The 12,786-nt window shown below is 47.6% G+C and overlaps 1 protein-coding gene across 6 annotated transcripts in view; it reads left to right on the forward strand.

Moving 5' to 3' along the window:
* The window catches only part of CFAP54 (cilia and flagella associated protein 54), a 243,621-nt gene that overhangs the window by 109,707 nt on the left and 121,128 nt on the right, over positions 1–12,786 (forward strand). For all 6 annotated transcript variants that reach the window (XR_012905249.2, XM_075933789.2, XM_075933754.2 and 3 more), the window contains one exon: positions 9,991–10,115. Coding sequence is in view for 5 of the 6 variants with exons in the window: in XM_075933789.2 (XP_075789904.2) it covers positions 9,991–10,115 (125 nt within the window). In the remaining variant the exon portion in view is untranslated. The remainder of the gene's footprint in view (positions 1–9,990; positions 10,116–12,786) is intronic.

Raw genomic sequence — 12,786 nt, forward strand, 5'->3', positions numbered from 1 at the left:
ACTGGGACTTTTCAGTTTAGAAAAAAGGAGACTGAGGGGGGATAGGATAGAGGTCTGTAAAAGCATGACTGGGGTGGAGAGGGTGCATCAAGAAAAGTTCTTCATTAGTTCTCATAATAGAAGGACTAGAGGACACCAAAGGAAAGGAATGGGTATCAGGCTTCAAACTAGTAACAGAAAGTTCTTCTTCACAAAGCAAAGAGTCAACCTCTGGAACTCCTTGCTGCAGGAGGCTGTGAAGGCTAGAACTAGAACAGAGTTTAAAGAGAAGTGAGATCAATTCATGGAGGTTGGGTCCATGGAGTGGTATTAGCCAGGGGGTAGGAGTGGTGTCCCTGCCCAAAGTTTGTGGAAGGCTGGAGAGGGATGGCACGAGACAAATGGCTTGGTCACTGTCTTCGGTCCATCCCCTCCAGGGTCCCTAGGGTTGGCCACTGTCAGCAGACAGGCTACTGGGCTAGATGGACCTTTGGTCTGACCCAGTACGGCCATTGTAAGCTCAGGGCTCAGGGTCGGGGGTCTCAGTGGACCACCTTGATTTTCATGCACACCTGCTCCTGGGTGGCCCGCTGGCAGCTCTCCTGCCCTAGACGGCCACTTTCCTGTGCCTAGTGCGGAGGTTGTGGACGAGGTCCACGATGTCCGCACTAGACCAGGCAGGTGCCCGCCTCTTGTGGTCCCGGGCAAGCTCCCGGGAACCGCCAACCTGGTCCCGGGAAGAGGGGGAGGGCTGGGGGGCATCGGGTGGCTGGCTTGAGCTGTGCCAGGTGCAGGGTCTGGCACGGGCATTGTAGCCAGCCCGTACCCCTTTAAGGGGTCCGGGGCCGGGAGGGGGGCAATAGAGTTTCCCTGGTGTTGGCCAGAATGGCCACCAGGGAAAGCTGGGGAGGGCTAGCCTCCCACTAGTTCGAATTAAGTGGCTACACACCCTTTAATTCGAACTAGTAAGTTCGAACTAGGCTTAGTCCTCGTAGAATGAGGTTTACCTAGTTCGAACTAAGCGCTCCGCTAGTTCGAATTAAATTCGAACTAGCGGAGCGCTAGTGTAGCGCCTATCAAAGTTAATTCGAACTAACGTCTGTTAGTTCGAATTAACTTTGTAGTGTAGACATACCCAGAGTGAGTATGGGATATAAACTGGGCACATCTGGCACTGGGTGCTCCTGTGCTGCATCAAACTGTGGCACACGCAGACCCCAATACTGCCTCTGGTCATGGCACCGAAGACAGCCGAAGTCCAGGAACCAGACAAACCCTCTGCATTGCCTGTGCCACAGATGCCAACCAAAACTTCGGCACCAAGGAAGGCAAGGATGAAGTCAGCTAGACCCTTCCTGCACACACGGAGTCCACATCCAGTGCCTTCGCACCAGCACTACCTCCACTGGCACCGTGCTCAGTGGCACCATTAGATGAGGTTGTGGTTCAGTGCAGCATGCTGGTGCCAACTTCGATGCCTCAGTCAACATCACTGCATGACATCACTGTGAGGCATCTGTCTCCATCACCACCATCATCAAGATGATCTTCCCATTCATGCAAGTCACTGGTGCTCTTTCGGGCTTCAACGATGACCACAGAAGTGTATTCCCTTCTCAACTCTCTTTTCCTCCTAGGTCACATCCACCTTATGATAGGCACAGACCACAGTACCCTCATCACCCTCCATTGTTCCCAGACTGGTTTTATCATCCTCACCACTGTTCACTGCATTGGTCTCCCTGACATCACTGGCCATCATCGAGACACCATTTGACCGCACCTTCAACTCCTGCCCATAGACTGGTGCCAATCTCTCACCCTCACAGCCCTCTTCCAACAGAAGACTTAGACACTGAAGAGGGAGAGATCATCGATGAGGTTGACCCCCCCCCCACCAACCAAACACTTCACCAACTGACAGATCTTCTTCCTCACTCGATGAGACATTGATACCAGATGATTCATCACTGGCAGCTAACTTGAAGCAATTTCAAGAGTTCTTCAAACGAGTTATTATGAGCCAAGCGACAAACGTTTCTGAGGTCCAGGAGAAAAAATACCAACTCCTAAAGAATTTACAGTCATTGGCCAAGTCAAAGATAGTGCTTCCAATCAATGAGGCAATCATGGAGGTGGCTGATGAGGTGTGGCAAACACCAGCCTCAGCCCTCCCCTACCAACAAGCGAGCGGAAAGAAAATATTTTGTACCCTCCAAGGGCATGGACTTTCTGTTCTTACATCCACAGTCCATTTCTCTAGTGGTGGATGCTGCTCACTACAGATCCAAATGACTGCACCTTTTCAGTAGGAAGATGTATTCTTCTTCAACATTAGAACTTTGAATAGCCAACTACACCACCTTACTTGCCAATCATGACTTTGACAGCTATGCAAAATTGATTGAGCTAATGCAACATCTTCCAGATAAACTATAAACGGCCAATCCTAAAATCAGTAATGCAGGAGGGTTACACCACATCCTGGACTGCATTACAGATGGTGCTGGACGTAGCAGACACAGCAGCAAGAGCAATGGCAATATTCAATGTGATGCACCGAATGTCATGGCTACAAGCCGCACGAGTCCTAAAGGAACTCTAAACCAAAAGGATTCTCCTTTTGACAAGGACAAGCTCTTTGCAGCTTAAACAGATGAGGTCCTCCACTCCAGTAAGGATTCTCACATGACCCTCCATAAATTAGGGATGTATACACCTCCTTACTGCAGGAGGTGCTACATTCCTTATCAGAGGCAGAGAGATTTCTCTTATCTAAGACAGCAATAAAGACCTTTTGACCAGGGTCATTCCAGGACAAGGGCCCAGAGAAAACGAGCTCCCAATACTCACTTGTCCATTCAACACTCCTCCAAGTGGCAGTTTGAAGGATTTGGTTGAGTGCCTGCCTGACTTCTCCTCTCTACCAGTGCCTTACAAACATGTGGTGATTTTCTATCATCCTTTGCGGTCCTTTTGCAACCAGTGGGCATCAACTAATGTGGACCGTTGGGTCCTCAAGATCATAAGATGTGGATACATCATCCCTCTCATCTCCATTCCTCCAGCCGCCCCACCCTCCCTGTCCCTCTTCAGGGACCCCTCTCATGAAAAACTCTTAAAACAAGAAGGAGATCATCTTCATATGGAGGCCAGAGAGAGGATGCCCAACCAATGTCACAGCAGGGGATTTTATTCCAATTACTTCCTCACAGAGAAGAGAACAGGTGGTTGGAGACTCATCCTCGAGCTTCATCAGCTAAGCAAATTTCTTTGCAAGCAGTGGTTCAAAATGATCACACTCACATCAATCATCCCAGCACTGGACAAGGGACACTGCTTCACAGCCCTTGTCCTTCAGGATGCTTGCTTCCATGTGTCCATACAAGCATCACATAGATGTTTTCTCTGTTTTACGGTTGCGTCTTAGTATTTCCAGTACTGAGTCCTTCCTTTTGGACTTTTTTCTGCTCCCAGAGTCATCTTAAAGTCTCTGACCATTCTTGCAGCCTATCTATGTCACCAGAGTATTATGATTTTTCTATACCTGGATGATTGCCTCATATGAAGTCCTTCCCAACAAGTCACAAAGGACATGATACATTTTACCAAGGGGGCATTCAAATCTCTCAGCCTCATCATAAACAAACAGAAATCAACCCTATGTCCTACCCACTCTCTAGAGTTCATATGAGCTTGTCTGGATTCCATGACAGCACAGGCATACCTTCTGCGCCAGCGTTTTCACGTCATAAGGAACCTTGTTTTGGTCATGGTTTCCAGCCCCACCATACCAGTACTCACCTGCCTCCAGCTCATGGGCCAGATAGCTGCCACAACATATGCGGTCCAGCACGCACGTCTGCACTTTTGTTGTCCCTAGTACTGGCCATGCCCATCCAAATACCACTTACGCAAGCAGGTTTCGATTCCTGCAAAGGTCGTTGCTTCATTACGATGGTGGACCAATTGTGAAAACCTCCTCACGGGTATCCTATGCCATCAGACACAGCCATCCATCCAGATTATTACGGACACTTCCCTCCTTCAATGGAGTGCATTCTTGCAGCACCACTTTGCTCAGGGCAGATGGCCTGCTCACGAATCCCATCTCCATATCAACTTGCTGGAACTACGCACTGTATGCAATGTATGTAAGCACTTACTTTTGGACATTTGTGGCTGTACGGTTCTTGTCCTCACTGATAATGTTACTATGATGTTTTACATCAGCCATCAAGGTGGTGCTCATTCTTGATCCCTCTGTGCAGAGGCTGTACACCTATGGAATACCCAACAGCATCAGCCTCATAGAGTCATACCTTTCTGGGGCCAATTGCGGAATACCCTCAGACGACACTTCACAATAGACCACTAGTAGGAAGTCCACATGTGTGTCCTTCATGATGTGTTATAGAGATAGGGTTTCCCTCTGGTAGAACTGCTTGCATCACATCGCAATACCAAGTGTTGATGATACTGTTCCAGGGTGGGGATAGGACCAGGATCATTGGTCAATGCCTTCCTCATCACATGGGATGCTCACCTCTATTTCGCTTTCCCCCATCCTTCTCATTCTGACGGTCCTCCAAAAGATCAAATCAGACAGTGCCCGAGTTATTCGGATAGCCCCCTTCTGGGTCAGACAGACTTGGTTTCCCTATTTTTATTAGATGTCTCTTCAATTTCCTTACCCCCTTCCAGATTGCTGAGACGTCCTTCTCCAGAAAGGAGGCACTCTTCTCTACCTTCAGCTGCAAACACTACACCTGATGGCTTGGCTCCTCTCTGGTTCTCTGAAGCTGAGAGACTATGCTCAAAACAAGTAAAGGATATTCTACTCCACAGCAGATGTAAGACCACCTGTACAAGTGGAAGCGTTTTGTAGCCTGGTGTCAGAGCAATCATATTGACCTATCTGCTGCATTTCTTCATATAATCTTTGATTACATCCTGCACCTGAAACAACAAAGACTGCCAGTTCTCTTCCTCAGAGTACATTTAGCCATGCTGACAGCATTCCACCCTCCAACTGCTGGGTTCTCGGTCTTCGCACACCCCATTACAAGAAGGTTCCTTAAAGGCCTTCACAACCTTAATCTTCCATGTAGGCCACTATCTCTGATGTGGGACCTAGAGCTGGTACTTAATACACTAACCAGACCATCTTTTGAACCTTGGGCAACATGTCCTCTGTTAACTACAAAGACTGTATTCATTACCTATTAAACCATTTTGTTGGTCTTTAAAGTGCTACATAGTTTTTCCTTTTGTTTTATCAGTGAGAAGAGTTAGTGAACTTGCTGCCCTCACAGCAGCACTTCCCTACATTATATTTCATAGAGATAAGGTCATACTTTGTCCTGACCTATCCTTCTTGCCTAAAGTCTGCTCCAGTTTCCACATAACTGAACCTTTTGTCCCCAGGTTTTATCCAAAGCCTCATGTTAAATCACAGACATTGTTGGTTTCAATTGTTAAAAGCTGTCAGGGAATGCCATTTTCATCTCAGCGATGTCATGCATCATCCACTGCTACTCTCTACAAAACAGAGTACTCCTTGCACCTCCCAGGGTGCATTCCACATGAGCTATTTCTATATCAGCAGCCTTCCTTAAGAAGTATCACTTAAGGACATTTGTTGCACAGTCACATGGTCATCCAACCACACTTTCATGAGACATTATGCAATCTTAACATCAACAGATACGGGCTCATCATTTGCTAATGCAGTACTCTCCACAGCTTATAAACGTTAAATCTGAAGCCCACCTACTATCTATCCGGATACTGCTATGTAGTCACCAACACTGGAGCACGCATGGGGACATCACTCGAAGAAGAAAAGGAAGTTACCTTGTTTAGTAATGTCAGTTCTTCAAGATGTGTGTCCTCGTGGGTGCTCCATAACTCATCCTTCCTCCTCTCTTCTTTGGACTAGACCCGGGCCAATTAGGCATACACAAACAAAGGGGAGTTGGGATGCATGCGCAAATTGCAAAGGCATGAACAGCACATGCTGACCACTGCGCATGCACAGCCTGACCAGATACTGCTAGAAAAATGCCAATCTGTGGCGCTGGGACAACCTGACACCAGCAGTGGAGCACCTACGGGGACACACATCTCGAACTGTCGTTACTGCACAAAATGAGTAACTTCCTTTTATTTAATTGTAGGGCAGTTGTTCAGTGCAGGTACTCTACAGGAAAGGTAAATATAGGATTGTATAAATGGCCTGGGAAGGACTTAAAAAGAGGTGTTCATTAAAGGAATGAACAGAGGGTTGTTGGGAATTGCTGTAACAGCTCCCCATTGTTATAACTCACTTTAACCCTCCTATGAGGAGTAGGTGGATGGTAAGGTCCTGGCAATGGATTTCTTGGGAGGACATGGATGGGAAAAGAGGAGGAGCCCCAGGGCAATTAAGGAATAAAGATGGGGGTTACCTGCACTGAACACTGTTATCTGCTAGCTAAGGGTATGTCTACACTACAAAGTTAGTTCGAACTAACGGACGTTAGTTCGAACTAACTTTAATAGGTGCTACACTAGCGCTCCGCTAGTTCGAATTTGAATCGAACTAGCGGAGCGCTTAGTTCGAACTAGGTAAACCTCATTTTACGAGGACTAACGCCTAGTTCGAACTAGCTAGTTCGAACTAAGGGCTGTGTAGCCCTTTAGTTCGAACTAGTGGGAGGCTAGCCCTCCCCAGGTTTCCCTGGTGGCCACTCTGGCCAACACCAGGGAAACTCTATGCCCCCCTCCCGGCCCCGGACACCTTAAAGGGGCACGGGCTGGCTACGGTGCCCGTGCCAGGTGCAAGCCTGCCAGCACCCAGCTAGCAGACCCTGCACCTGGCACGGCACAGAGCCACCCACCCGATGCCCCCCAGCCCACCCCCTCTTGCCGGGACCAGGATGGCGGCTCCCGGGAGTTTGCCCTGGACCGCAAGAGGCGGGCACCTTCCTGGGCTAGTGCGGACATCGTGGACCTTGTCCACGATCTCCGCACTAGGCACAGGAAAGTGGCCGTCTAGGGCAGGAGAGCTGCCAGCCTGGCCACCCAGGAGCAGGTGTGCATGAAAATCAAGGGGGTCCACTGAGACCCCCGACCCTGAGCCCTGAGCTTACAATGGCCGTCCTGGGTCAGACCAAAGGTCCATCTAGCCCAGTAGCCTGTCTGCCAACAGCGGCCAACCCTAGGGACCCTGGAGGGGATGGACCGAAGACAATGACCAAGCCATTTGTCTCGTGCCATCCCTCTCCAGACTTCCACAAACTTTGGGCAGGGACACCACTCCTACCCTCTGGCTAATAGGACTCCATGGACCCAACCTCCATGACTTGATCTCACTTCCCTTTAAACTCTGTTCTAGTTGTAGCCTTCACAGCCTCCTGCAGCAAGGAGTTCCACAGGTTAACTATTTGCTTTGTGAAGAAGAACAACTTTCTCTTACTAGTTTCAAGCCTGCTACCCATTCCTTTTCTTTGGTGTCCTCTAGTCCTTCTTTATGGGAACTCAGGAAGAACTTTTCTGAATGCACCCTCTCCACCCAACCCCTGCTTTTAGAGACCTCTATCCTGTCCCCCTCCGTCTCCTCTTTTCTAAGCTGAACAGTCCCAGTCTCTGTAGCCTCTCTTCATCTGGGACCTGTTCCCAACCCCTGATCATGTTAGTTGCCCTCCCCTCTCCCAGCCTTTCTCTTCCCCTCTCCCACCTCCTTTTCCCAGTCTCCCCCAGTTTTTTTTAATAAAGACAGAGTCAATGTTGGAAGAAACGTTATCTTTATTTTGTACATCAATAAGAAGGGGGGCTAAGGAAGGGTAAGTGGAAGGAGGTGAGGGAGGAATGGGGTACGAGCCCCCGATGGGGAGGACTGGGCTGGCTCTGCGGGCTTCTGGGGGTGGAAGTTCTCCTGCAGCCCCCCAATTACTCCCTCTCCCCAGATGGCAGCCTGCGGCAAGTGCAGCTGGGCTGATGGCCGAGTGCTGTGATGTGCCCAGTGTGGGCACTCAGGGCACTCCAAGCCAGAACTTCTTTGCAAGCGGGGCACCCCTTAGAACTGTGTGTCCGGGGTGGGGGTCGGGACCCTTTAAGCGCAGCCCTCGGCTAGCCTGAGACAGCATCTCCATGCTCTAAGTCCTCCTTTTATGCCCTGCCGGCACTGCTTCCGGCCATCCTTAAGCCCTGTTCAGAGTCCACTCAATGTGGACTTGCTAGTTCGAACTAGCAAAACGCTAGTTCGAACTAGTTTTTAGTTCTAGACGCGTTAGTTCGAACTAGCTTAGTTCGAATTAACTAATTCGAACTAAGTTAGTTCCAACTAGCGCTGTAGTGTAGACGTACCCTAATACAGGTTACACCTCTGAAAACCAGTACTCTCTGGTCTGAGAGCCCTGGAGCCTAATGGCAGGAGGGCCAGCAGCGTGGTTGGGGCTGGAGACAGCGGGACTAGAAGAGCCCCACAGCAGTGCTGTGACCAGGGACTGGAGAATCCCGGCAGCCCACAGTAGTGTGGAGCCGGGGGCTGGAGAGCTACATATGCCTGGGGCAGCATGGGGCTGGCAGCCATAAGCCTGGCAGCCCACAGCAGCATGAAGCTAGAGAACCCCGACAGCTAGCTGCAGTGCAGGGTTGGGTGCTGGAGAAGCCTGGCTGCCCAGGGTAGCACAGGGCTAGGGAAATTTGGCCTCACCTGGCAACATGGGCAGGGCTAGAGCTGGAGAGCTCCGGCTGCCCAGGGCTAGGGTCGGCGGTAAGAGAACAGGAAATAGGGTGGAAGGGGCCGGAAGCAGGGGGCCGGCTGGCTCGGGGCCTGTGGCAGGGGGCACCTCCCCTAGTCCGGCAAATTTTGTCATTTGGGACCGGTCAGGTCCTGATTGTGCTGGACCAGGGAGGTCCAAACTATACCAGACATCAAATTATAAAATTGCAGCCTGATTAAACTCATGTCAAATGTCTCCTCTCCTTCCTTTGGCATAGTCAGACAATACATTGCCAGCAGCTTCCTTTGAAAGAAAGGGGAAGTTACCATGAGTACTTCCACTGATTACAACTGTGTTGCATTCAAGGAGAGGTGATGTCTCAAATAGAGAGATCTGAAGATATTTAGGGATTTATAAATCAATAACATCACATTAGCTTCCATTGTCTTAGCTTTAGTTGTCGCAGGTCATATGTAATCCGTCATGACATATAAGGATAGAACTGAAGAGTACTGTTAAGGAATCCTCTGTATTGATAGTTGAGAACAAAAGATAGCTATATAGTTCTATCAAACTATCAATACAATAGTTTATTGTGGAGCAGTATTCTCCCTTGTGGCCCTCCAGAAATGTTTGAGTTCCACTAGGTTCTGAGGGGAGATAATTGAAATAGGTTACTGGCACCGCTAAACGAGACGTGCCCCTGCACAACAATCAAGAGGTAATAATCAGTTCATGAGATATGTAAGACGGTCAGGGAATTACTTTCTTTAAAAATAGATTACAACAAAATTGAAGTCTTTATCCTGCATTTCTTCAAGCAATTTGTGAAATATTTCTGTAGGGAGATTTTAAAGAAATGTCCGAGTACTAATATGTATAAGAAATTAAAAGGAAAGTATGTAATATCATTATCTTCTTGAAATTTGTAAAAGGGTAACATTTCATTTGATAGCATTCATAGAACTTTTACAGCTCCTTCTTCTGTTGCATAATTAGTATTTCCTGGCACTTTTTCAGTGATTTATGTGATTATTTCTTTAAAAATTTCTTCTTCTAGTGTAGCTTCATTGAATCCAGATATTAATAGTTGTCAGTGTAGTTATGTTTTCATTCACTACAATTTATAATATATGGCATATTTTGACAAATAGTACTAACATTAATTTTCCATTTATGTTTAAATAGATGTGAACTACAACACATTTTGGATGTAAATAGTGATGTAAATGTAATTAATGTGTCTAAAGTTCTAGATGTGAAATATTTAATTAATTTATGATACAGAAAATATCTTTCTAAGCCCTTAGAGGCATCAACTTTGAAGAAACCAAGGAAAGAAGTAATGTCCCCTTTTAGAGGAAGAGAGAGTCTTAGACAATATTTCCTGAGACGTCCAAATCTGGGGAAATCTCCGGAAGCACAAAGGTAAATTAACAGGATTAGAATTCAGTATTTATACTCACCATATAAAAGGAGACGATTAAATGGAAATTTACTTTGTACTGATGTCTGTGTCTCATTTCCAAATTTATGTAAAGGGAATGAACAACAGGAGGGATTGATATAACAGCAGTTTCACAGACTGCAACAGTCTGGTGTGGTATAACATGTGCTTCAAACCATGGTCACAAAATCTATCTCCTGGCTAATCTAATTCAGAATTCTATCAACATGTAGTAAAAGCTCTCTGAGACCCCGTCTTGAAGGGCTAGAGGGCTGTGTTTATCAGTTGTGTTAAATCAATCAAGTTGGCTTATCACAATTGAAAAGCCCTATTAAAATGCAGAAACATTTGAAATTGTGTTGACTGACTGTGCTAGGGAGCTTAGACATTACGGCTACGTCTACATTGGCCCCTATTCCGTAATAGGGATGCTAATGTAGCACTTGAGAATAGGCAAATCCTTGGGGGATTTAAATATCCCTTGCAGGATTTGCATTTTCATGGCTGCCGCTTTTTTCCGGCTTGTAGATAAGCCGGAGAAAAGCGCCAGTCTGGACGCGATCCTCCAGAAAATAAGCTCTTTTCTGGAGGATTTCTTATTCCTACAATGACCAAGCCATTTGTCTCGTGCCATCCATCTCCAGCCTTCCATAAACAGAGGCCAAGGACACCATTCCTACCCCCTGGCTAATACCACTCCATGGACCCAACCTCTATGAATTGATCTCACTTCTCTTTAAACTCTGTTCTAGTTCTAGCCTTCACAGCCTCCTGCAGCAAGGAGTTCCACCGGTTGACTATTTGCTTTGAAGAAGAACTTTCTGTTATTAGTTTGAAGCCTGCTACCCATTCATTTCATTTGGTGTCCTTTAGTCCTTCTATTCTGGGAATTAACGAAGAACTTTTCTTTATGCACCCTCTCCACACCGCTCATGCTTTTATAGACCTCTATCATATCCCCCCTCAGTCTCCTCTTTTCTAAGCTGAGAAGTCCAAGTCTCTTTAGTCTCTCTTCATATGGGACTTGTTCCAAACCCCTGATCATTTTAGTTGCCCTCCCCTCTCCCACCCTCTCTCTTCCCCTCTTCCACCTCCTTTTCCCAGTCTCCCCGAGTTTTGTTGAATAAAGAGAGTTTCTATTTTTGACCACACGTTTTCTTTATTTTGTACATCAGGAAGCGGGGCTAGGGAGGGGTAAGTGGAAGGAGGTGAGGGAGGAATGGGGTACGAGCCCCCGATGGAGAGGACTGGGCTGGCTCTGCGGGCTCCTCAGGGTGGAAACTCTCCTGAAGCCCCTTGATTGAGCCCCCCCTCCAGATGGCAGCCTGCGGCAAGTGCCGCTGGGCTGATGGCCGAGTGCTGTGATGTGCCAAGTGTGGGCACTCAGGTCACTCCAAGCCAGGACTGCTTTGCAAGCGGGGAACCCCGAGAACTGTCTGTCCAGGGTGGGGGTCGGGTCCCTTTAAGCACAGCCCTCGGCTAGCCTGAGGCAGCAGCTCCACACTCTAAGTCCTAATCTGATGCCCTGCTGGCACTGCTTACGGCCATCCTTAACCCCGGTTCAGGGTCCACTCAGTGTGGACATGCTAGTTCGAATTAGCAAAACGCTAATTCGAACTAGTTTTTAAGTCTAGATGTGCTAATTCGAATTAGCTTAGTTCGAATGAACTAATTCAAACTAAGTTAGTTCAAATTAGTGCTGTAGTGTAGACATACCCTAAGAGTCTAAAGATACAATTTCCAGTATTTTTATCACTCCAGAACGTTCCAAAGTAGTTCTTAACATCACCCTTTTGTCTCTCATATTCTTTGGACACCAGAAAATTATTTCTTAACACAAGCCAATGAAGCTGCACTTGCTCCTCCTTTGGGAAGAAAATGATATTTTAGGCCTGGTTGACACTATAGTGTTAGATCAGTTTCAGCTGTGTTAGGTCGATTTTATAATCAATGAGTCTACACTACTAAGCCCCTTCCCCTGACTTCTTTACTCCCTCCTGCCGAGAGGAGTAGCGCTAGATTTGACCTTGTATGGTTGACTTCAGGATAGTGCAGATGTAGTGCTGTTAAAGTCAATGTTCTTGGACTCTGAGTGGTACCTGCCAAGGTTCCCTCTCACTTGCACAGCAGCGTGGCCCCACAGCTGCTTAATCAGCTGCACGTGGTCAGGGGCTTAGGACTCCGTTCACGGAGCTACCTGAATGGGCAGAGCTGATTAAGCAGCTGTGGGGCAGTGCTGCCATGAAGCTTAGAGAGAACCATGGTCCCCACAGTGCCAGCACTTTCAACTCTGATGCACTCATAGATATACAGGAAAGGAATTTGTGATAAGCCCAGCAGCACACTTCAGTAGCGCACTTGACCATGAATGACAAGGATCACACATGAAATCCAACATGGAGCATGCAGAAGATCCTGAATCTGATATCTATGTGGGGGGAGGAATCTGTGCTCTGTAAGTGATAGCAATAAGGCAATCCATCTCTGTTTGCTCATTCCCAACAAATCATGACCCCAGATTTGCTGTCCTGTTTGCGAAGGGCTTGAGGGCTTATCGCAGAGAATAGGTCCCCCTTCTCCTTTGCAGGTCACTGTGAGAAGGGAAAGTTGCAGTCTGCAGGCATACTGGGGCTGGGTGGTGAGCACAAATTG

This window comes from Pelodiscus sinensis, chromosome 1, assembly GCF_052426305.1.
Source record: "Pelodiscus sinensis isolate ZL-2025 chromosome 1, ASM5242630v1, whole genome shotgun sequence".
NCBI lineage: Eukaryota > Metazoa > Chordata > Testudines > Trionychidae > Pelodiscus > Pelodiscus sinensis.